This window comes from Phasianus colchicus, chromosome 5, assembly GCF_987193195.1.
Source record: "Phasianus colchicus chromosome 5, bPhaCol1.hap1.1, whole genome shotgun sequence".
Lineage (NCBI taxonomy): Eukaryota > Metazoa > Chordata > Aves > Galliformes > Phasianidae > Phasianus > Phasianus colchicus.
Window position 1 is genome coordinate 42,087,168 of NC_143440.1, and position 24,111 is coordinate 42,111,278.

Here is a 24,111-nt window from a genome sequence, read left to right on the forward strand (position 1 = left end):
TCTTAACTAAGCTCCCTTATTCCCATCCACAACAATGATTCTCAAGCAAGTTTCTCTGCATATTTAACTGAGTTATATCAGTTCACAGGGTCAAATATATTTCATTTCATTAAGTTAAGCAAGGAAATGCCATTGTAACCTCTGGTGAGTGATTTAACCCTTTGTGGTACCCCAGAAGAGGCCAATCTCAGAACCGTACTGAAGCACAGCCAGAGTTTTAAACACCAATGTGCACCTGCCTCCAAATAAATAAATCTCTACTTCACACACCTGTTTACACCACATCCCAAGGAGTACAGCCACACAGGAATATTCATGCATGTGCCTTATCTACATCCATTTGTACGCAAATGGATGTAGATAAGAGGTCTTTGCTTCAGCCAACACAGGCAAACATGAACAATCATATGCTTCAAGAAAGAACGGACTGGGTATATTCAGCACATGTTCTGCAATTAGTTTAAATCCAACAACTCCACAAAAAAGTGCTGTTCCCATTATGACAAGCTATCACCTTCATTTCCCATTCCTAGACTGGGCATTTTCAGAAGGAAAGATGTTGCTCAGGTATCCAGGCATCCTTGGTTCTGTCATGTAAGAGTAAAACCACTGTAATAAGTAGCCACAGAGTTGGCTGTGATGTGAACAAATGAGAAGATTGCAGAATAGTGCTGCTACAAGTGCTACGGTCAGTGTAAAAATTAGGAAGCATTAAATGTTTTATTGCTAAAGTGAGAAGCAAAAGGATAAAGACTGCAAAGAAATTTGTTCATATGATTTGAAAACTTCCTTCCTGTAGCTGCAGGAAAATCTCACAGTACCAGAGAGCTCTCCAAGGACTAATGAGACGCTACATTAGAAAAGTTTAAAAAAGTGGTTTATTTTTAGTTTGTGAAGTGATTCATTTTCTTCCAACTATTCATTTTCAGTATTTACCATAGAGGTTTTCAGTTTTGAGCCAAAATATAAATAGATAAGAGCTATGTTTTATGAGGCTAAACATACACCAGAAACATTTAAAAATATTTCATATGAATTTATGAACTAAAAGTGACTAATGTTATGAAGATCAAAGTGCCAGGGGCTTTTAAAGTCAACATGACATTTAGCTTCTCTCAAACGAGTATTAGAAACTTCACATATGCAACTTTTTTCTTGCATCTCAATGGAGCTCTTCATTGAACATGCAAGATATCAGAGTAGGAAAGCAGTTAATATACTGTCATATTCACTAAAATAGTTAATTCAGAGACATGCATTAACTAAGAGCCTCTTCTTTCTTCTTCTGAGAAATTCCTACCTTTTATCTTCTACTGAAGACCAGATTCCTAGTAAGACATTCAGGAAGGCTGTTTGTTTAGCAAAGTAGCAGAAAAAGCCAACACAGCTGTGTATAATGAGATCACTACATTTATCTCACTGGGTTTGAATTTTCTTACTATAGGCACCTCCCGTCTGTGCAATGTTTCTCAGAGAAAAACAATCAAAACAAATGAAAAACTATTTGTGAAGATCAGCCCAATTGCATAAAAATCTAGTTGTACACCAATAATCAACTTTGGAATTGACTGCAGGATTTATACATGTTTTACATAGCTACTATTCCTGATGGACTGTCCAGTCCAACAATCAAGTTGATGAGAACCAGAGAAAATTACTACATGAAAATTTAAGTCCTCCCCATATCATAGCAACAACAGTGAAGATTATTAACTACGGGAAAATTCACCAAGCATACAAATTAATTTCAAAGAATCACAGAGTTGCAGGGGTTGAAGGGAACTCAAGAAAAGTGCTACAGCAAGTACCCTACAGGAGATCGCACAGGCAGGCATACAGTCAGGTCTTGAATATCTCCATAGAAGGAGATGACACAACCTCTCTGGGCAACTGTTGCAGGCCAGTTTCTTTTGTCTTTTTTTTTTTTTAAAAGTATAAAAATGTTGTTATCTTTCCCTGTCCACTTCAAGCAAAACATAAGAACACATCATTCTGACTTAGTCCTGTAGTAGAATTATGTGAAAGATATAGAAGAGAGCAACTTCTAAATTCTGACTAATCACAACTCAGTAGTTCAGAATTAAGTAGTACTTAATTCTTGATTTGTAACACAAGTTCTGAAGCACCTCCCAACAAGTACTCAACTCCTCTCAATATATCCATGATTTCACAGTGTCTGAAGGTACAGGAATTTCTCATTTTTGATTTCTGAAGTATTTCTTATGCATCTGGGGCACCGCTTAATATCTGATGCCCCCTAGTGGCTGCAGGCAAACATCCCAAGTAGAAACAATTCTACAGCAATTTAAAAAAAAAAAATGAAGAGCAATATTAGTAGGAGCCCTGTACAGAAATGACACAACGTGCCATAGGAAATCCAGAAAGTCTACTTACTACACTATAGCTTATACCCGTGGTTGGAAAGGAAAATGAGTTTCAAGAAGAAATAACCTGAGACAGGAAATATTGGAAGTGACAAAGAATGAAATAAATTTAAGTATTTTTAACCTTAAAAGTTGTTCTTAAAGTTTTAGAATTGTCAGTGTAAAAAACCCAGAAACCTCACTTTCGAAGAAGTCAAAATATGAGCAACTACTTCCATAAGTGAACCGCCTGAAATATCACTGTGCTTAGAAGTTTACCAGACTAACTAACAATGATGTATTTCAAGGTGAAAGCATTCCCTTGGATGTACTCCAGAATCCAATGACTATGCTACAGAAGTTAAGACGTGTTTACTACTTGCTACCTGAAATACAACTACAGTGGTTCCCCAACTTGACATACTTCTCTTTCCTGTAAACAAAAGAGAATAGAATCATAGAATAGCTTGGGTTGGAAGGGAGCTCAAGGATCATAAAACTCCAACCCCCCCCTGCCACAGGCAGGGCCACCAACCTACATATTTAATACTAGATCATGCTGCTAAGGCCCCACCCAACCTGCCCTTGAACACCACCAAGGATGGGGCATCCACAACCTCCCCAGGAAGCCTCTTCCAGCACCACACTACTCTCATAGTAAAGATCTTCCACCGGTATCCAACCTAAATCTTCCCTGTTTCAACTTAAAACCATGTCATCTTTACAAGGAGAAAAACTATTCACTAACTGGATAAGTAGAACTCCAGCTCAGCTTCTGAGGAAGCCCCCCCCAGTAAAAGGACTAGAATCTTTTATTTCTCCCATGACAGAAAACAGTGACCTCACCTACAGGCTTGTCAACTTGTAGCTCAAGCTTAGTGAGCTTTGTTTTGTACATCAGGTTCAAGTTGGTTTTAGTATCAGCAGTTACATTTTGTTAGCTACCTGCAGCAAGTGCTACTGGCAGCAGCTTTAGCTACTTAGAACTCCTTTTCTTTTTCACACTCCCCAGACACATTCATATACCCGCTTGCCACACACAGTCCAGATGCTGCATATACTAGAAACAAGTATCACACACACAGAAGACAAGTCTAGCACATCTAAAATACAATGCATAATTTCCATTTCTCTTTCCTACACCCCCCTAAACTACCTCTGTTTTGTTTTTGAAGAGGAATAAAAGTGAAACGAGCATCCTCATAAGGTATGCATTCAGTAGTGACAAATAACAATATAAATGATTTACAGTTGATATCCTCTGTTACCATAAGCAATGTAAACACTGAATGTAACCACACAAGTGGTATCTTTATTTCACAAGAGTAAAGATACAGTACAAAATGAATCTGTACATCTTTCTATTAACAGAATTTGTTTACACAATTATATTACATTTGACCAGCCTTTATACTGATTTTAAATACAAAATAAATTTACAAAAGTCCTACAAGACTCTTTAAAGAACTGCAGCTGATAAAAACAAAGGACTATTTGAGGGGGAAATCCTATGCCATATGCATTTCCAGTAGTTCTCAAACCAAACTAAGATTTTTTTTTTTTTAGTTTAATATTCTCTGAAACAAAAATAAAATTTCAGTTTATTGTTGCCTATCTAAAAATAAAGCAACTTGCAAAGGTGACTGTGACCCCCTGTAATATAATCCTTAAAGGCCAAAACTAGCATAAAGTAGGTGGAAACTAAATAATGCATAGTCTTAAAAGTCCTTTCACAACCCACAATTTAATGCTCTTCTCCAAGAAGAATATTTGATAGTTCTTCATTTTTTTTTTTTTACTATTAAGTTTAATAAGAGCAGCTGATGTTTCATGGAAGATGACTAAGTAGTAAATAAGGTCTGCACCAGGAGTCTCACTGGGATATTTATATCAAAGGCCTTACCTGCACTTAGATTCTCCTACAACCAAAATACAAAGCAAGGAAAATTATTTTGATAGGTTAAGCCCTGGGCCAAATCTCAAAGGGAAGAAGTAGAACCTTAGTTTCCTCATATTATTTTCAGACTGCAAGAACAGCTGAAACAGCTGATGTGTTTAATTAACAATGCAGGTGTAGAAAAGTTTTCCACCACATCTTTCTACTGTTTTCTTGCATACAGAACTCCCACTGACAATAGTTACTGCTCTTTATAGTTGTTATTCTCCCTTCAGGGAGAAAAGAGCAGGTGTCTGGGAAGGTCAAATAGGTATGCTCAGGCCTAAGTCACCACAAAGAATACAGTTTTTCCATTCAAAGAACACTTCAGATAAGTAAAAACGCTTCTCTTAAAATTAAGTATCCCTTCTAAAATAATTCTGCATATAAGCTACAGGACAACCTATTACCAAAAGGCAAGAGCACTTCACTGCAAACAACTGAGCAATCCAATTCCTTAGGGAAAAAAAGCAGTTTGACAAAATAAGCACACAAGAAACATATTGCTAGTAAGAGTTAAACATATTTCCCTCAAAACGCAAGTTTCAGAGTAGAGTAGCAAGGGATTGTCTCAGAAGCTGAAGTGATGTTGTATGACAAATGGTTTAGAAAATGTATTCATTTCTTTAATCCCTGAGTTAACTTGCTATTACTCACGGTAAGTACCTCTTTACTACTACCACTTCACTCAAATGAATGTCATCTGAAAAAAGTTAGTGGTAGCAATTTGGTAGAAACTGGGGAAAAAAGCAGAAAGACTTCCTTATTGCTTCTTCAAAAAGCAGTTCTTTAAAATGGAATAATTTGCTGATCTTCAGCCATTTTCTTCCGCTGATTTCTTAGTTGTAAAAATGCATCAGTTCAGTGAAAAGCTAGCTTTAAGACTGTCACATAGCAACAATGAAGAGAGAGTCTCATGCAAACAGAGCTTTTAGAATTTAGTTCTAGCAGATAAAAACAACAAAAACACTTTAATAAAGCAGTAACAAAATTATTAAACATCCTAAGAGATCAATGAATCAGTGATAGTTAACTGGAAAACATTTTCCATATAATCTTTAATTTATTCATGCTGAGCTAGAAAAGAACTATTAGATGAGATGACAGAGGCAAAAAATACTTCAGAGGAAGTGCTCAGAAGTCACAGGTACCTTAGAAACTCAACTGGGGAGTGCTGTACATTCCAGACTCTACATTTCAGTTCAATACTGTTCCAACTGATAATGATAAAGACTGAAACAAAAATATTCCTCTATCACATGCTGCAACCCTCCATCAAACTGCAATGATGGATTTGTCTCCACATAAACAGAAGCAGCATTTTGAAGTACTGAGAAGCTCTACCTATATTTTAACTAAGTCATCCATGACATTTCAGTTCACAGAACAGTATCTTTCCTTCTCTCTCTCCCAAACTACAGATATATTATGCAACAATTGCATTAAGTATAAAAACAGATCAAAGTCTATGCCAATGCACTGAAAAAAAGTGTATGAAAGAAAGCTCTTAACCCTTTCAATGAAGTAGATTTTGTTAGAGAGAAGCTAAAGCCTTATCATTTTTATTTCGTTGTACTTCAGGACAGCATATTCAAGGGTTTAAACACTAGCACAGAAACAGGTATTTAACTGACTTGCCAAGAGCACAAACATCTGTATTTGTTACATCTAGGATACTGTTTCCCAGCCTCATACCCTGAAATTGTAGTTCAATGATAAACTGTCACTAACTTCTTGCAGTCCAAAAACATATGCCCACAGGTCATACATACTCTCTATACTCCAAAAAAGGCCAGCACTAACTTGGTGGTAGGAAGATCAATATTAGCTGTCTTCAGATTTTGTTACAGGGGATTCTCAGGTTGTACAGCTACTCAGAAACACTGGCTGACTTTCTCATGTATGTCTGGTACAAAAAGGGTAGGCCACTGTTGTGATTTAACACAGGATTTTTTAATCAGTTAACTGAACAGGTAGCATCACTGGCTTAAGTCCACACCTTTCTCTAGGAAGTACATGCCTTTGGGGCCCTTCTGTTTTTCTGTTGCAGATGCATTAAACAGATGCACAGAAGACACTACACTTCATCTGCAAGAGGATCTTCTTACAGTGCAGATAACATGCAGTATCATCGAAAATAAAAAACAAGGCTTCCTCTACTTAAAGCAAAAAAGGTGTAGGCTAACTCAGAGTTTTATGGCTCTGTTCTTTCTTCAGTGCCCACACTAACACTGCTGCTTTCTGCAATGTAAATAGACTCAGTCTCTCTGTAACAGCAAGGTTACACTATTTAAAGACACTAGTGACTTCTCCTTACATTACAAAGGATTGCAAGTTAAGAGGCTCCAAAAAACCTTTTAGAAGGATGTGAGAACTGGGCATTGCCTGCATAGTTTTCAACTAATTAGTTTTACAAACTGTATCTGTTTCAACTCTTGTCCTGGGCTACACACTGTTTGCAACTGTCTACTTTGATGGTAATGAAGGAAAATACTCAAAAAAAAGAACAAATGCAATGACATGTTTGCTGGTTTAGTTTTACAGAACTTATAAACAATCCAGATTAAACCATTCAAGACAGCATAAAAGACTAAAGTGTTAGACAAATCAAATAAGGATCGTAGAAATACGTGGGGTGGAGATCAGAATATGAATTCATAGAGCTCCAGCTGTTTTGAACTTCAAATACAGTTCAGCTTCTTGAAATGAAACTGGCCTTAAACTCATTATTTTTATAGGGCAGCTGCTATCAGGCAGGCAGAAATCTTCTAATGCTAGCCTTCTTTCTCTCTAAGATGAAAAGGACTCCGAATAAAGAGGAACTAGATACAGCAGGCAACATTTTTTGTAGTAGCACACTTGTGTTTCCATGAAAAAAGCCATAGTGTTATTCCATTGGCACTGAAATAACATTCAAATCAGTTTCAGAAGAAATTTCTTATCCCTGAAAAAGGCATCATTCTAAGCAGCTTCCATATTATAATCCTTATAAACTTCTCTGTGCCTCTTTTATGGAAGGGACCATTAATCTGAAGTCCTAAATCACAATGAAAGTTGTTCTTCTTGGAAAAATCCAGTTCTTTTGCTGAGGCTCTTGTTGCTATTGCGGTGGTTGATGCTCTGGAGGTGGTGGTTCTTGTTGAGGCACAGCTGGTCGTAGTCCTGCTGGTCTGGGAATTGCCTGATGTTGCCTTTGTCTATAAGCTATAATTGTTCCCAGAAGCAAGGTGATGATGGTCATAAGGTAAAGGTCCCACTCAGGCCCAAGCAGCTGGTCCATATCAATATGTGAGAACACTTCCCTTAACTAAGAAAGAAGTCCATATTATCATGTCAGAGAACAAGAATAGGAAGATTTTAATTTTATATTTTACTTCTAATATCTTTAATGTACAAGCTACTGAAGTCTTAGAACTGCTACTCTTCCCCTCTATTATTCCTGAGAATAAAAAATAATAACTACAATGACATTCTCAATTTTCAGGAGTTAAATGCCAATAATAGCAATGTTCTGTAGAAGGAGCTATTCTAAAGATACTGTTCCTGATACACAGCTTTGTGGTTTTCACACATGCAGCAAGTACAAAGAATTTAAATTGTTATGTACCTCGTTCTTATATTAGTTGTCTTGAAGTGAGGGGTGCAAATACTACATACAAAGAGGAAATGAACTCAGCCCAGCCAAACAGGGAAGCATCTGCAGACTATTGTGAACAATGGAACACTAAGTTCAAGGATAATTAAGTTATATGACACTGAGATTCACGTAGATAACTTACAGGGAAATTATCAGCCAAAACATTTCACTGTTAGTTATGTGAACTGTCTTTTTATCAGACTACAACTTGCATAAGCTGTAGCCAACACAACCATGTTTTCCTACAGTGACATTGCTTGTACGACAGTCACTGTTAATAAACCTATTGACAGGAGATCTAAAACTTCAAACACCAGTGTTCTGCGTAGTAGCTTCTGTGAACACTGATTACTTGCTCAACTGATTTAAAAAGTTTCAATCATTCACTCTTGAAAATTTCAGACTGTTAATTTCCAGTCTTACCTGAACTGCCTGAAATCAAGTTTGCTCTAAGAGGAAATAGCTTTCCTATCATATGAATTTATCAAGTAATCCAAAAGATAGTAAGAAGTCAGAATACTAAAGAATATTTCAGATAGCATATGGAAAAAAAATCACCTAAATTCCAAGTATTTTTTTCAGTTCCAACATTAGGCAGAAACTCTGTATGATAACTGCCAAATATAAGCAAACATGACTCAAGTGGGATTATTACAACTGAATGTAAAACAGCAAAAGAATTGGGACTACAAAAAGAGCATCTCTTTTCTCCTAAGCAGTCATTGTAACAGTTGGTCAGTTTTAACATCAGATGCTTGGCTAGCAGCAGTCAAATAGGTTTGCATATTCTCTTCAAGTGAAGAACAGCACTGAACAGCACTGTCTAGGCTCATCTCAGTTTCCCACAATTGCACAGATAAGAACTGTAGCTTCTACAAGTTTAAAAGACAACATCAAAAACGAAAAATTTACTTTAAGGCTCACATAAGACTTCTGCTCCAATAAGATACCTATTCTTTTAAAAGAAGACTGAGTTGTAAACATTTATCTTTTTAATTCTACTTACATTGATTTCTCGTATATACTGCACAGAGTATATCACTCCAAGCTTACAAAGAGCTAGGAAGACTGGAACCTGGGCATCTGGGCTTGCTTCAGCAGCCATATCATAGAATCGTTTTGCAAGATGAATATCCTACGATTAAAAAGATATAAAAATCAGTTCTGAAGAGCTCAAGTAGTTATAAGATCTAGAGCTTTTTCTATATAAAAATATATGCTGTCATTTGAAAATATGTTTTTTTCTTGGTTGAGTTAAACAAAAGCCATTCAAGTACAACCCTCTTTTTTTTTTTTTCTGAGGGACAATCATCTTTGAATACACAAGTAGAAGCTTACATCCAAAGATAAAGCTAGTACAATTGATGCTGGAATTGAAGCTAATAAAGAGATTAGTATTAATTAATTCAAACCATGCACTGTAAAATAAAGCCTATATTTAGATAATAACTTGAGTATACTTTATGCATGCAACACCATACCAAATGAGAAAGAGTAAGAAAACAGAAGCCGTGTAGGAGTACATAGCAACAACTCCTCCCAGCTATAGTACAGCATGCCTCCTGCAGAATGACTGCAACTTCTAACCATTTCTGAACATATTCCCAGATTAGATTCTACTTTTTATTGTAAACCAACATGCATAAGTGAGAGCAGTGTGGCAAAAGCATGAACATCAACAGCCAGCCAATTTCACAGAAGCTTAAAAAGTAAGGTAGGTTGCTCAGAATTAGCATACAAATACAAATTTCATTATTCTGACATATATAAGAATATGTAAAGGATTCTGTACATTTTAGTTGATTTAGGGGCTGTTCAGTCTGGAGAAGAGAAGGCTTCAGGGTGACATGATAGTGGCCTTTCATTATCTCACAGAGGGCTAGAAGAAAGAAGGGGACAGACTCTCTAGCAGGGTCTCTTGAGATAGGGTATGGGGAAAATGGTTTCAAACTAAAAGAGAGGAGATTAAGACTGGGCATGAAGTGTGTTTTTTTTTTTGTAAATACACCGGATCAGGTTGCCCAGAGATGTAGCAGAAGCCCTGCCCCTAGACACAGACTGATCTTGCTGTAAATGTGTTCACCACAGAGGAGTTGATCTAGATGACCTTTAACGGTCCCTTCCAATTCAAAAGATTCTAAGATCCGATACATATTCCTATAAATGCGCTGCCTTCTTTCAGTATTATGTAAAGCAAACTGTAGTCTAGCCTAATTTGAAAAGCCACATCTAACAATCGCATTGTTCACATCCTCTGAAAAGTCAGTTCATTTGTTTTCAATATCATGACATTTTGAAAAGAAGAGCTCAATATACTTTCAAGCACCGAATCATAAGCAGAAACAATCTCGTGCAGAAGTAGTCTGAATCTGGAATTGATTTGATTTCTTTTACTATATTTTGAAGTCTTGAACACATTACAAAAGTGGATGCAAATGAGTTACCCTTTTGCCAAACTTCACAATTAAGGGCAATTTTTTCCCTGCCTATACCTTACTTCCTCACACACAAAAGCATGTGGAAAAAAGTGGATATACTTCTGTAATTGCTAAGGGAGACTGTATTGAGGTACGCAAATTCCCGCTAAGTGACTACGTAGTGGCTAAAGTCCACTATGATTAGGGATTTTAATATTAGTAAATGTACTGTTAATGAACCTGCCTATCAGCTTACATCTCACTCACCTGCTTGATGCCCAATCCCTTCTCATGCATGTAGCCCAGATTGAACATTGCTTGGGCACTGTGCTGTTGCTCTGATGCCAGTCGATAGTGAATAAATGCTGTTTCATAATCAACATCAGTACCAAATCCATAGAAATGGTAATCTCCAAGTTTAATTCTTGCAACTGTGTATCCTACAAAGAAACAATTAAAAAGCCACCATAAAAAACATCTAGTCAAAGTAAACCTTTCATTTCATATGAAGCTTCATTATGGGCTTTATGCAAACTGTATGAAGTAATAGTTCCTCTTTTTCACGTCTCTCACAACAGCTTTATTTTCAAAAGAAATACTTGGGTTTAGACAACCCACACTGACTTCTGTTTTCTAGAAAGTACTTCTCCCAGTAATCCTACCAACATTTCTACTACCAGTACAAATTGAAAAGCTATGTAATCTCCATAGTCACAAATGAAAAGCTTTTTTCCTTAAGTTATATGGTCATTAAGGACTACAGAATTGTTTTTAAAACAAAAACAATGAAAACAAATTGAAGTCTCTGACAGTCACTTGGTAACTGAATACTTCTAGTAAAAGTCTAAATATTTTCAGACAAAATCTTATGCTCCATTTAAATCATACCTTGCCTTTAAGTAGAAAGCTGATAGACTGACATTTACATAGATGAACCTGTGTGAAGGTTAGAGAACTCACACTGACATATAAGATTATTAAACTTAGATTTGTGTATTTTACTATAGGATCACAAGTACTAGAGTTTAAACTCTGCTTTGTTGAACAAGGCTGCATTCTTGATCACTTTCGATAAGAAATTACATTTCTTATAAATGATGACAAGTACCAAAATCCTGAAAGTATTTTGTATCTACATTAAAAAGTGGATTAAAATATTCAAGTAAATATACATTTCTCAATGTTTAATACTGCTCTATAATCTCAAGTAGAATGGCAAGAGAAATGCAATATATATATATACATATATATATATAGAGAGAGAGAGAGAGAGAGAGAGTGCAATATACCTACAGTCATGAAGCAATAACTTCATGGCTACCAGTGGAATAAAAGAACAGCCACTAGCTCTTGTGGAATATGACTAACGTTGAACAGAACAGATAAGCTTTTTTTCTTCATGAAGCAAGGAAGGAGAGATGAGTGAATCTGATATCTGATGTAACTGGAATTGTGAAGTACAAACGTACCTTGAGAAGCTGCTCTATTCCAGTGAAGTAATGCTCGTGGATATGTTTCATTTTCTCCTACTATGCTAGCTTCTTCTGGAAAGGGAATTAATTCAGTTAAGTGAGAACCTGGTACACACACACACACCCCTAGCTGCCCTAAAAAGCTTATATGCAGTATACAGAAACAGATTAAAAATTTAAGGGTGCTACTGCCTACACATGATTCAGTGGGTCTGAAATCAGTAAGAAATACTTTTTTTTTTTTTTTTTTCCCCTCCACATCTCCCCCCACACAGAAGTAGTGAACAAACCATATGGTTTTACCTCAAAAGGTCTCAATTTTTTTCACTTGGAGTGTGAATATGGTTTCAGGCATACTACCTTACAGTTAAAGATTCTCTGTATGAAGTGTATATAACAGTTTTACATTAATCTCAAATTGAGATGTAGATTTATAGATATAATAATTGGAATTTTAACCCAGAGCAAGATGCTAGGTCCCAGCCACAACTGATACCATTACTGTGTCAGCTTTAGCTTATGTAAAGATGAGTCACTAAAGCCCCTTCGAAAAACACTCACTATCCTATTCTTAAATTCCAGAAGCCAAATTTTAAGTGTTTCCTAACTTGAAAGTTAGAAAGCTATAGAGGTGAAAAGACTAACAATTTTCCAGTGTGAAAAGGAGGAAAGGTGACAAAAGTTCCATTGAAGTGCTAACTGAACAAGATAGATCTTCAAGAATTCTAAAGTTCTACTAACAGGACTATTACAGGTGAGCTCAATAAACCTTCTGAGTACAAGTTGGAGTCCTTACTTTGATCAAGTATGAAAGCAGCATTGCTTTGTGCAACTTCATAGCCTTGTTCTGCCAAAAGAAGATACTGAACAACAGCAGAATTTGAATCACCATCTTTATAGCTGTTGTATGCAGTCATAAGTCTTTCAGACCAGCGTCCTCGTTCACAAACATTCTTAAACAACTGCAGTAGAATAGAGAAGAGGGAGAAGTCTGTGAGGAACTTCAGAAATTTGTCTTTTACAGGAGGTAAACTTTGAACATTCAAACACCTGTTAAAAGCATTTGCAATTCACAAGAAAAGCTCAATCGATAAATTCTCTGCTTAAGACAGGCTTATTTTAAGATATAGATTATATAGATTCCTAAGTAAATACACACCAAGATTCAGCTGTTTACTTAGAAATATACTGAACAAGAGCTTTCAAAAAATTTCCTATTTCTCAGCTTAAATTGTACACTTGAAACTATGTCTAAATGAAAAAAATCAGTACTTTAATACTGGAGTGTGCTTTGTATTACGTTCATCTGATTTTCTTCAAAGCTAAGAAAACAAATGTCACATCACAGCAACAAAAAAATTTAAAGGTTTTTCTCACGAGATACAAAGCAATTCAATAATTTAACATTTTCCTTTATGATAGCCTTGGCTCTGCACTCACCAATGAATTTTAACTACAACATATCTTATGTAAACTGACATAGTTATATCCAATCATTTGCAAGTTAACGTTATTTGACTTGCATTATAAATGGATGACCTTACCTCAACAGCAGTATGACAAGAACGCATCACTCCAGTGCCAGTAGCATGCATCTGAGCCAGATTATAAAAAGCCAGAATATGGCCACCCTGGGAGGCCAAATTAAAATATTTCAAAGCTTGTTTGTAGTCTCTCTTGACTCCAATACCATCTAAAAGAAATATTAAGTCAATGCTACTCATTTCTCATTACATGCAAAGTCATATGAAATACAGTACATAATCTCTAAAAAACATTACAGAAAGGTTTTACATAGATCTGTGGGGAGAAAGACAAATAGGACAAAACAAATGCAGTGCAGTAACACTGCAGTATACATGCAGTATATCCACACCTTTAATGCCACCTAGTGAACAGATACTGAAATGGCAGTTGTTTATACCTGGCAAATTGTTTTGATGCCACTTACTGTAATACATGGAACCCAGCTGAAGTTGTCCATCAACCCATCCCTGTTCTGCAGCCTTCTGGAAATACTTCAAAGCTAGCTCATAGTTCTGCAGGAAGATTGGGTCCAGTCATTAAAGCCTTGCAATATAGCACAATTTAAATAAAGAGAGAACATGTGTAAAATGAAACAGCTACAGGCTTAAGATATAAAAATAAGACATACAAGACATACTCTAACTGACAAGTGAACAGGTTGCCAAGAGAGACTGTGGTGTCTCCCTCCTTGGAGATATTCAGAAGATGGCTGGTTGTAGATGGTCCCGAGCAACTAACTCTAGAAAGCCCTACTGCAGCATGTGGGTTGAACCACATAACTTACAGAATCACATAGAATGATTGAGTTTGGCAGGAACCTCTAGAGGCCAAATGAAAGCTGGCATCCACACGTAACATTGCTACAAATAGTTATAGCACAAGAGATGTTCTGTGCTGTTTCAAAAGCAAGCAACTTGTTTCCTCAACTTGGAAAATTCAACTTTATGAGTATCTGTTTATATAACTAAAAATAAAACACTTGACAGAAAAAAAGAGACCTCTGTGTTGGTAATGCAATGAGGCCAATGAACTAATTAAAAGCCTCAAGGTGTTTCTCCACTATCACAAGAGACAAAATTGGGGGCAGTTAAGGCTTGCTTTGCTTCACAAGAAAATTAAAGCTAAGTTCAAAACTCCAGCAAAAATTTCACGCTGCCCCACTTTTCTAACAGCTCTGGCAATATTTTTAAACTTGTTAGAAGGAACTTAATGTGTTTAAGAGTTAACCCTTCATTGAATTACTATTATTTTTATATTACAAGTTTCTCCATGAAGTTTTCAGAGCAATATAATTCTTCACAAGTAAGTGTTCTACAGTACTCCTCTCCAGGGAAAGAGCTTGTAGAAAACAAGTTACAGCTTATAGAAAACAAGTTACAAAAACAGCACAACCAGCTGTGACTAGTATAATGCTACACTGGGATGATAATAGGTGGCGAAGTCTTTGGCTACAGCAAATGAGAACAAACCCAAATGCAGCAGCCACAGATGCAGAAATGAAGAAAAAGAGCTGCTTACCTTTGGAAGGCCTCAAGTGGGCAGGGATCTCCAGCAAGAGACACCCTCATCCTCACTGCCAACACTTAAATGAGGTCTGGGAAGGGGCAGATCTTGGCTCCACCCTTTCCAGTCACTCAGGTGTATTGCTTGCACCTGAGATCCCCTGGGTTGGCCCTGCCTTCCCACCAGGTGCTCAATCACTGATTCTGGCCATGATTTAGCATTTCCACTACACCTAGAAAGATGACCATCAAAAACTTACCACTGGAACACCTCTTCCATAGAGGTAAGCCATTCCTAACCCACTCTGCCCAACTGGATTACCCTGAAACCAAAAAAAAAAATAAAAATCTGTAAAGCAAATCAAGCCTACAGTTAAATCTTTCAAATTTTGCATCTCTTTAGCAACACAAAAACAAGTAGTGCTGAAATAGATGAAAACATGCAAAACAAATTATTAAGCAATAGTTATTTAAGAAAATAGCGTATCTGGTAAATTTTACTCAATAGCTACAAAGGTGATTAAAACAGGAAAAAAATTTTTATGATAGTTATGAAAGTCTACAGTGCATTTTCAAGATGTTGAACACTCACCCATAGGAAGCTAGAGCACTAATAACTTATTCATCTTTAGTTTTTCCAAGTTTGAAGCATTCTGAATGCCATAGAAACCCCCAAAACAATTAGCAAAGCTCAAAGAATCTGTACTAAATTGAGGCAGATTGCTGGTGGTCCTGCGTTAATCACCAGCATCCCTACAGAAGTATGTAGAACTGTATTCCTTCAGTATTAGGGAAGGTAATGGGGCATATCAGAAACTTTTAGTGAATGTAGGAAATTATCAAGTCAAGATGATCAGGATCAGAACAGTCTCCAGTATTCTTGACATTCAGGATTTAGTTGAACTGTAGCCTAGGACAGAAGTGCACATACAGACAGCTGTACAAATACGTAAGTGTGCAAAAAGGCATTAATGGTATTTCTGAACTATTCAACTTCTATAGTGCAGATGCTGTATTTTTAGCAAGCAGATAATCATACCATATCAGCAGCTTTCTTGAAATACTGAAGAGCTGTTTCATTATTCTGAGGTACAACATCACTCCCTTCTGAGTACATCTGAAAAAAAAAATCGTTTCTCATGACTACTCAAATAATTCAGTTTTCTGTGGATATCATGAAGCGCTGTAGCATTAGACAACTCTATTTTATTATGAAATAAAGCAGAATACATGTATTTATGCTATAACTTCAGTTTCAGAGGGTTTAGATTCCAATGAAAAAATGTACTATCCATAAAGTTAAAAGGTTTGAGTAATAATATCCTTCACTTCTGAACCAGTGCGGAGAAATACAATTAGGCAAAAAAAGTCCTCTGAGATCAGTGGAAGTAAAGCTAAACTAGCATGTAAAATACTGCTTGAAAACAAAAATTGGTTGGTAGGCCCTGTTCCAAGCCTTATTCGGTTCAAACATTTATCAGATATGTATTCATACAGCCCAGAAAGCAGGATACTGAAATCTCTTACGTCAGGTGCCTTGATAAGCATGCTATGCTCTTTTATCATGAATTTTTTAATCTCCAGTGCTGTAAGAAAATCAAGGTAAACCAGAGCTACTGTACACTGCTGTCTAATCTTAGAGGGTACTCACACTGAGTAACAAGGATTTAACTCTTCACACAGGGTAAAGGTAGCTGACAATCTAGATCTCAGGCAATTGACCTGAATACCTTCCTAAGGAGAAGGGCATTCACACCACAAATAGCAGCTTCTCAGTCCAATTTAAATTTAAGAAGGAAATAAGTCTAAGAAAACTGATAAGAAGGTCCAGATTCTGCAGGCTTTGATGCAAACCTACTGGTAACTCATTCAGATATCTCAGTTTCCAATACAGAATAAGAATTCTTTTTTCCTTCCCGGAATAAACATCTGTTACACCACAGTTAACTATCCAGACACCCATTTCCTATTTTTAAAGGTCTAGTTCAAGCACTACTCACTAAAAACAAACCTTCCAAAAGTGAAAGAGGAAACAGAAAACAGACCTTCAAGCAAAGTTGAAGGTTCCAGCATTCCAGTTTGAGACTACACAAAATCAGGAGATAGGAATCACAGAATCACTAAGGTTGGAAAAGACCCACAGGATCATCCAGTCCAACCATTCACCCATCAGCAATGGTTTTCGCTAAACCACGTCCCTCAACACAACATCCAAACGTTCCTTGAACACCTCCAGGGTCAGTGACTCCACCCCCTCTCTGGGCAGCCCATTCCAGCACCCGACCACCCTTTCAGAGAAGTAGTATTTCCTAATGTCCAGCCTGAACCTTTCCTGGCGCAGCTTGAAGCCATTCCCTCTAGTCCTATCACTAATCACATGAGAGAAGAGGCTGACCCCCAGCTCACTTCAACCTCCTTTCAATTAGTTATAGAGAGCAACAAGGTCTCCCCTGAGCCTCCTCTTCTCCAGTCTGAACAATCCCAGCTCCCTCAGCGGCTCCTCATATGGCCTGTGCTCCAGACCCCTCACCAGCTTAGTTGCCCTTCTCTGAACATGCTCCAGGGCCTCAATGTCTTTCTTGCAGCGAGGGGCCCAAAACTGGACACAGTACTCAAGGTGCGGCCTCACCAGTGCTGAGTACAGGGGGACAATTACTTCCCTGTTCCTGCTGGTCACACTACTTCTGATACAAGCCAGGATGCCATTGGCCTTCTTGGCCACCTGGGCACACTGCTGGCTCATGTTTAGCCGAGCATCAATCAACACCCCCAGGTCCATTTCCTCTACACAGTCTTCCAGCCACTCTACCCCAAAAGCCTGTAGCATTGCCTAGGGTTACTGTGGCCAAAGTGCAGGACCTGGCATTCGGTCCTGTTGAATCTCATTCCATTGGCTTTATTATTGTATTATTCTATTGAAACAGACAATTGTCTTATTTTTGAACGTTCAATATTTACCTTTCCTAGAAAGGCCATGGCATGTGAGTTGCCAGCATTAGCTGCTTGACTGAAGTACTCAAATGCGCGCTGTAGAGAGGAAAACAACTATTTTAGTTACCTTGATATATGATCTGAGTATCTTTTCTTGCAAAATATAGCACAAGTGCAATTGTCAAGCCTGCAGGTTCTTCTGAGCATAAGGCTTATCAACCCCACCTTATTTAATGGAGCTCCCTATATAAAAACTCAATACTGAGCAGCAATCCCACTCAGTGTATTCCAAAAGGCAGAGAATAAAAATTGCTACTAAACACAAGCTATACAGGTATATAAGCTTGGGTATACTCATTCTGACATTGAACACATTCTTTAAACTCTTTCAGATGAGCCATTTTTAAGGTGGCTGCTGTTACATAATTTCTGGTCAGTAGCAAAGTCTGAAATAATCCTCAGGACAGCACACTCAGCTCTCTAGTTTTTCAGTATATATTTTCAGAGGATAGTTATTTTAATGTCTAGGAGAAATAGCTAGGCTAGCTTATGCCAACAGAAGTTTCACTTTCTAAACAGATTTATGAACTGTAGTATTTTAGTCACATCATTTTGGCTATTGAAGTGCACTACTCATTAAATTCATGTGAGTTAGAATATAATTGCTAATGTATACACAGTCCACCATGACGATCCTACTACATATGCAGAAATTCAGCCAATTTCAGATAACACTTAGTGGAAAAACTCATCTTTGTATTTTTACTTCCTCATTTCTATGACTAATATTAAGCTAACTTTATTAAACACAAAATTAAAATTTTACTGAAGACATTAAATACCTTATGGAACTTAAGAGTTCTGCTTTATTGTGTTCTCAGCTACACTATTTCCAACGCACCTCTATAACTGTAATACACATTGAAGATACACAGAAAGGCTACCTGATGATTTTGCTCTACTCCTCTTCCTCCATGCAAGTGCAATTGTCCAAGACCAACCTAAAAATAAAGGGTACAATACAAATAAATCACTTGTCCTTAGGAAATTTACTTTCTTAGAAACACAGATAACATAGGATTTTACTCTGTCCTTGTCTATTTCTTCCATATTATTGCTAAGATGAAGTGGAGAACTAACCCAGAATAATAAAAAGTGACTATACTAAATAAAATATAAACTGTTCATTTCAATTCTACACAATTCTTAAGTCATAGCTGAGAGTTAAATTATGACAGTCGGCCTGCAGTGTCCTCCCCTCAATCTGTGTTACATATAGAAGAGGTCAAGCTGGCACCATGCAGAAATCTCACAAAAGAAGAGCAGTAAGAAACTGAGGCTCTCTCACAAGGCCAGTTCTTTTGATTAAGACTTCCCTTACAACATCTAAAACTATTCTTAAACTAGTCTGATTGGTTTCCAGTGAACTCCAATATCATCTTTTCTAAGATACAGAAGTGATAATATTTTGGATTTATTTTTCCACAGATATTTGCTTTTCTTTAAGTCCTATCTTAAGCATGCTAAAATATAAGCCCCTTCTCATAAGAGATGCTAGGAAATGTCAATCAACCTGATTGCTGAGTAATACAGAGAGATATTAGAGCTTTAGCTTTCTAAAACTTTTCATATAATTCTCCCAAACTCCTGCAAAATATTAAATGAACTTAAGTTTACCTGTGCTTGTACGTCGCCTTTCTCTGCTACAAACTGGTAATACTGAATCAAGTCTTCTTCCAGCATTCCGCTTGCCATTCCTGGATTTTCTACTTCATCTGCTAAGCGAATCCGCTGAACCACTGTTCCACCGGTCAATGAAATATCACTAGCAACTAGAAAACAGATTTGTAAAACTTTCTCAATACAAATACTATACTGCAACTTTGAGTAACCATTAGAGATCCAGGCTTGTTTTTTTTTTTTTTTAAACAGAGAATAAATTACTAACACACTGTTTAAGAATTCATTTCTATAAAATAGACGTAAAAAACCTTATGATTCAGAACCAAACTGATAACTTAGAAATGTAAAAATATAATTCTCTAATGCTGACAAAAGGAGACGTTCTAGGTATTTCTATATCATTCAAAAATATTAGTTGAGTAAAAAGTGCTTTTACCATGATTGGCTACAAGTCGATAGTGAGTGAGAGCAGATTCACAGCTTTGTAGGACTCCTATCCCAGCCCAGTAACGGTAACCCTAAGAAGAAAACAAAGACAGCACTTGCTTGACAACTCAATACCTGCCAGGCTACAAGCATTTTTCACATTACTTGAACAAGTTTTGACAAGACAGACAAAAATAAAGTCATGAGACCATTCCAAAAACATTAAAAGCAATTGACAGATACCATTCAAAAGGCTAAGTGTATCCAATAAACAGGAGGTATTACTCAAGTACAAACTTACAGGTGAAAACCTAAACATCTTTCCACTTAAATACATTATGTTTTCTCTTAAATCTCAACATCATTTGAAACAGCACATTCTGCAAAGATCTTTGGCTTTCACTAGTTTTATCAGCTTAGAATAACTAAGGCAGATATCACTTTGCTTTAAGTGAAAATGGATATATACTTGGTTCATTTAAATCCACAGCAGCACACAGCTTATAGTGAGCAGATTTTTCCTTAAATGAAGGAGGAATAATAGGAAATGCACGCATATAAAAACTGGGAAATTGTGCTTACCAAGATCATATGGGCTATCAGATTTCCTCCTAAAGCTCCAAATGTGTAGTAGACCAGAGCCTTAATAAATAAAAACATCACTGATTATATAACTCCCTCCAAGATAAAAAGAAAACACACATGATTTTTTTTTCTTGTGTTACCTTAGCTTGACTAGAATTGACTCCTAGACCAGATGCATATAGAAATCCAAGGGCCTAGAAATAAAATGAAGATAATCAGCAAACTCCTTGGAAATTCCACGATTACATATTCCTGGAATACATAATTATAAAGGAATCATACAACAACTCGAAGTTGAAAAGAATATGCTATTCTCTACCTTCACTTCGTGCTTCCTCTATCCAGGCCCTTCCTTTCTTATTTTACAATATCAAGCTCCTAAGTCACTCAGTTGTTCAAGAAACTACCATAAATGCAATTCATCAGAGTTCAGCATAACATAACAAATAGCTCAGAATTGCTACATACATGTATGGCACATAGATACAATACCAGTTAGAGTAACAAAAATCGCTTGGCTACATTTTTTCAAGTTACTTTTATTCTTTAAATTAAGTACTACTGTATCTACTCTAACACCTGTTACAGCTGTGTGACTCAGAAACTAGTAGCATAGAAGATACAGCATACATAAACTATTCTAGGCAACTCTCAAAGCATAGAGAAACACTTAATGCAGATAGTATTGAATTCTAGACGATAAAAGTTCTGATCTTTATTGAGATCAAATCTCCAGAAAAAAATACTCTCACTTTCTAAGGCAAATCAGTGCTCTAACAATAAATGGGAAACATGGTTTTTAAAGACAAAGAAGCTGATGCTTCTGAAACAGAGAATGAAATAAGTATCTGCAAACACTGATGCACTCAAATTGACAATAGCCACAATTTTCAACATAATGAACAATTATCACAGAATCGTTTCCATTGGAAAAAGGGGCCCTTAAAGTCACCTAGACCAACTCTCTTGCAATGAGCAGGGATACCTACAGCTAGATCAGGTGGCTCCTGGTAACAATGAGATCAAGTTGTTTCACATCACATTTTCAAACAGCTTAAAAGCAGCCCTGTTTCTACTACCTTTTTTTAAATCTAGGTAACAGATGACATTCATTGTTTCCATCTCATTCTAGAGGAAAGAACAATCTGTAAAACCTATTTTAAATAAGTACAATCTATAAATCTAAACGATTTATAAATGTATAGAAATTTTCACAGAATTTAAGAATTCACATACCATTTGTCCTTTAGGAGAACCTTCTTCTGTTAGTTTTTCAAATAGCTCTTTAGATGACTGTATGTTCTGCTTCAAGTAATCCCCAAACAACAACGCATAAGACACTTTCTCCATTGCCTTGGTATGATTCATGTCAGCTGCCTTCAGAAGATATTGATATGCTCTTAAAAGAAAACAATTTTAGTCACTTCAAAGCAGAACAGATTCCATTCCTAAACCTATAAAATTCACATTTTTGTATGAACAATTTTAAGTAACGTGCTGAATATTTACAAGGACCATTTCTCTAATAACCTCACAGAATACAGCAGATTAAAAGAAGCCTGAAAACTACTTTGGAGACTTTGATTTGATGAGTACAAAATTATTCAGATGAAAATACCGAATATGTGGTCCAAGACAACTGCACACATGACAAGTCATGTGATAAAACAGTCACGCTAACTGTCACAAAGTTCTCTGTTTTAAAATTGGATACTCTTTAATCAGATGCTAACAGATATTAGCTGTCTTTATCTTTGTCAAGGGGAGATGGACAACCTCTAGCTGTAGCTCAGCTTTCTGAGGTCAGAATATGCTACCTTATCTCCATCAAGAAATTCAACATGGTAATCATGCTCACATAATAATCAGTACCCTGAAGTCACCACTTCCTGATGAAGTTGTCAAAACGAGTATCAGGCAGTTCTAAACTTAACTTCTTAACTTAGCTATTATTACAGTAAACTGAAAACTACTTCTACAATTGGTTGTATTACGGGGTAGAAAGTAAAAATACCAAAAACAACAGAACACATTTCTTTCTTTTTTGGGTTTCTTCCACAAACATTACCGTAGCTCACAAAAAGCTAATTATTAGAGCTTTAGTAATTTGTGAATAAGATTAACACTTCCCTGTAGACCGAACAGAGCACGACAAGAAAAGCTCTTCTTTACCAATCTAATATTTGAAAACAAATGAAAACCATAATAAGAAACATTTGAAAAAGGATCTAGTAACAGTAACATATCAACTACTTGTATCACACAATCTCTTCTCAGGCAGGTCTCACATTCAGACCGTAGCAGAAAACCGCAGCACCACCTTGCATTAAGTCAACACTTAGAAGACACTGATACCTCAGAAATTATTTTCAGTACCATCACTGTCTAACTTATTGTTAAGTCCCATTAAGCAGGAAAGTGCCAAGGCATCTAATTTATGTTAATTCATTGTTAAGCCAGACTGACCAGCTACACAGTCATTATCTTGTAGGGATGGAAGGTATAGACTTACTCTTTCTTCTGAGCTTTTTTAGTGCTTTCATTCAGGATTTTCATTCCAGTCTGATAAATATCTTCAGCTTCTTGCATCTGCCTCCTCTTATTGGACTGCTCTTCAGCTTTTAAAAGCAAAATAAATAACCCAAAACATTAAGATCTCCAATTACACATCTTAAGACTGGTCTCTCAAAATTCCTACTTGTTTTGAGGGTAAATACAGCTTGAATAGTGTTTTTGAAGACCAATAAACAACTCTGAGTGACTACTGGGTAAAAGAAACATTGAGCATCTTCAAAGATACCATCTCATGTGATCTCTGTGATGAGTTTGCTGTTAAAGTATTCCTTTCATTGCTCCAAAGCAAGCTGTGCATGGAAGAAAGGTTCCTCCTTCAGGAGGATGCTTTCCAGGAAAAGCTTGCTTGCATACAAGAGTGGGGAACACTGTCAAATCTCTATACTTCTACAGCCTCAGAAAGTGAGTTTTATAGATTCCCCCACTGCAAGATTTCCCAAAAGCTTTAAAAATTGCATTTGCACTATAATTCTTCCCCAGTATTTCCCATCATGAGAACTCTGCCTTTCTCATTTCTTACACGAGATGGCCAGAAATACACAATAAGGACTTCTAGATCTTGTAATAAAGAACATAAGGACGTATGTCCTTACACTGAATTAAGAAAGTATTATTTGAACAAAAATAAAAAAACACCAGCTTGCTTACTTTCACAGAAGCCCCACTTTTGATCTTTCTTGTAATCATAGGTTGTTGCGCACCAAAGCCTGCCATCTTCCCTCCCATCTGCAGTACACTCTGCATATTCCTTCTCCATAAACAAAAAGGGGAAGTGGCAAGGTTCACCATCTGCAGTGCCTCCAATAGCTGTCAAAACTGAAAATACATACCCAGAAATAACTTTAATTTATAGAATAAAGAAAAGCAGCTGTCTATCATACCAACGTAGGAGAGCATTCCCATATATTAACTTTTGTGAAGTTAAAATTGTATTTAACAATTTTTTGAATCAAAGATTCTAACTTACAAAACCATGTAAAAACAGCTACTTCCCCAAATAACACTTTAAAATATTAATCTTATTTTCAATTATGAAATGGAATGGCAGGTATCTTATT

At 36.6% G+C, this 24,111-nt stretch overlaps 1 protein-coding gene across 1 annotated transcript in view; it reads right to left on the bottom strand.

Moving 5' to 3' along the window:
• Window positions 1–4,147: 4,147 nt before the first annotated feature.
• SEL1L (SEL1L adaptor subunit of SYVN1 ubiquitin ligase) overlaps window positions 4,148–24,111 on the bottom strand; it is a 29,231-nt gene continuing 9,267 nt past the window's right edge. Inside the window, exons 4-21 of the mRNA XM_031593131.2 lie at window positions 23,702–23,869; window positions 22,992–23,097; window positions 21,716–21,878; window positions 20,620–20,673; window positions 20,477–20,536; window positions 19,905–19,986; window positions 19,463–19,617; window positions 18,730–18,786; window positions 17,813–17,881; window positions 15,894–15,971; window positions 15,115–15,177; window positions 13,777–13,864; window positions 13,370–13,518; window positions 12,622–12,787; window positions 11,823–11,897; window positions 10,621–10,793; window positions 8,943–9,071; window positions 4,148–7,606 (exon numbers count right to left, since the gene is read on the bottom strand). Of these exons, the coding sequence (XP_031448991.1) occupies window positions 7,400–7,606; window positions 8,943–9,071; window positions 10,621–10,793; window positions 11,823–11,897; window positions 12,622–12,787; window positions 13,370–13,518; window positions 13,777–13,864; window positions 15,115–15,177; window positions 15,894–15,971; window positions 17,813–17,881; window positions 18,730–18,786; window positions 19,463–19,617; window positions 19,905–19,986; window positions 20,477–20,536; window positions 20,620–20,673; window positions 21,716–21,878; window positions 22,992–23,097; window positions 23,702–23,869 (2,042 nt within the window). The 3' untranslated portion in view covers window positions 4,148–7,399. The remainder of the gene's footprint in view (window positions 7,607–8,942; window positions 9,072–10,620; window positions 10,794–11,822; window positions 11,898–12,621; window positions 12,788–13,369; window positions 13,519–13,776; window positions 13,865–15,114; window positions 15,178–15,893; window positions 15,972–17,812; window positions 17,882–18,729; window positions 18,787–19,462; window positions 19,618–19,904; window positions 19,987–20,476; window positions 20,537–20,619; window positions 20,674–21,715; window positions 21,879–22,991; window positions 23,098–23,701; window positions 23,870–24,111) is intronic.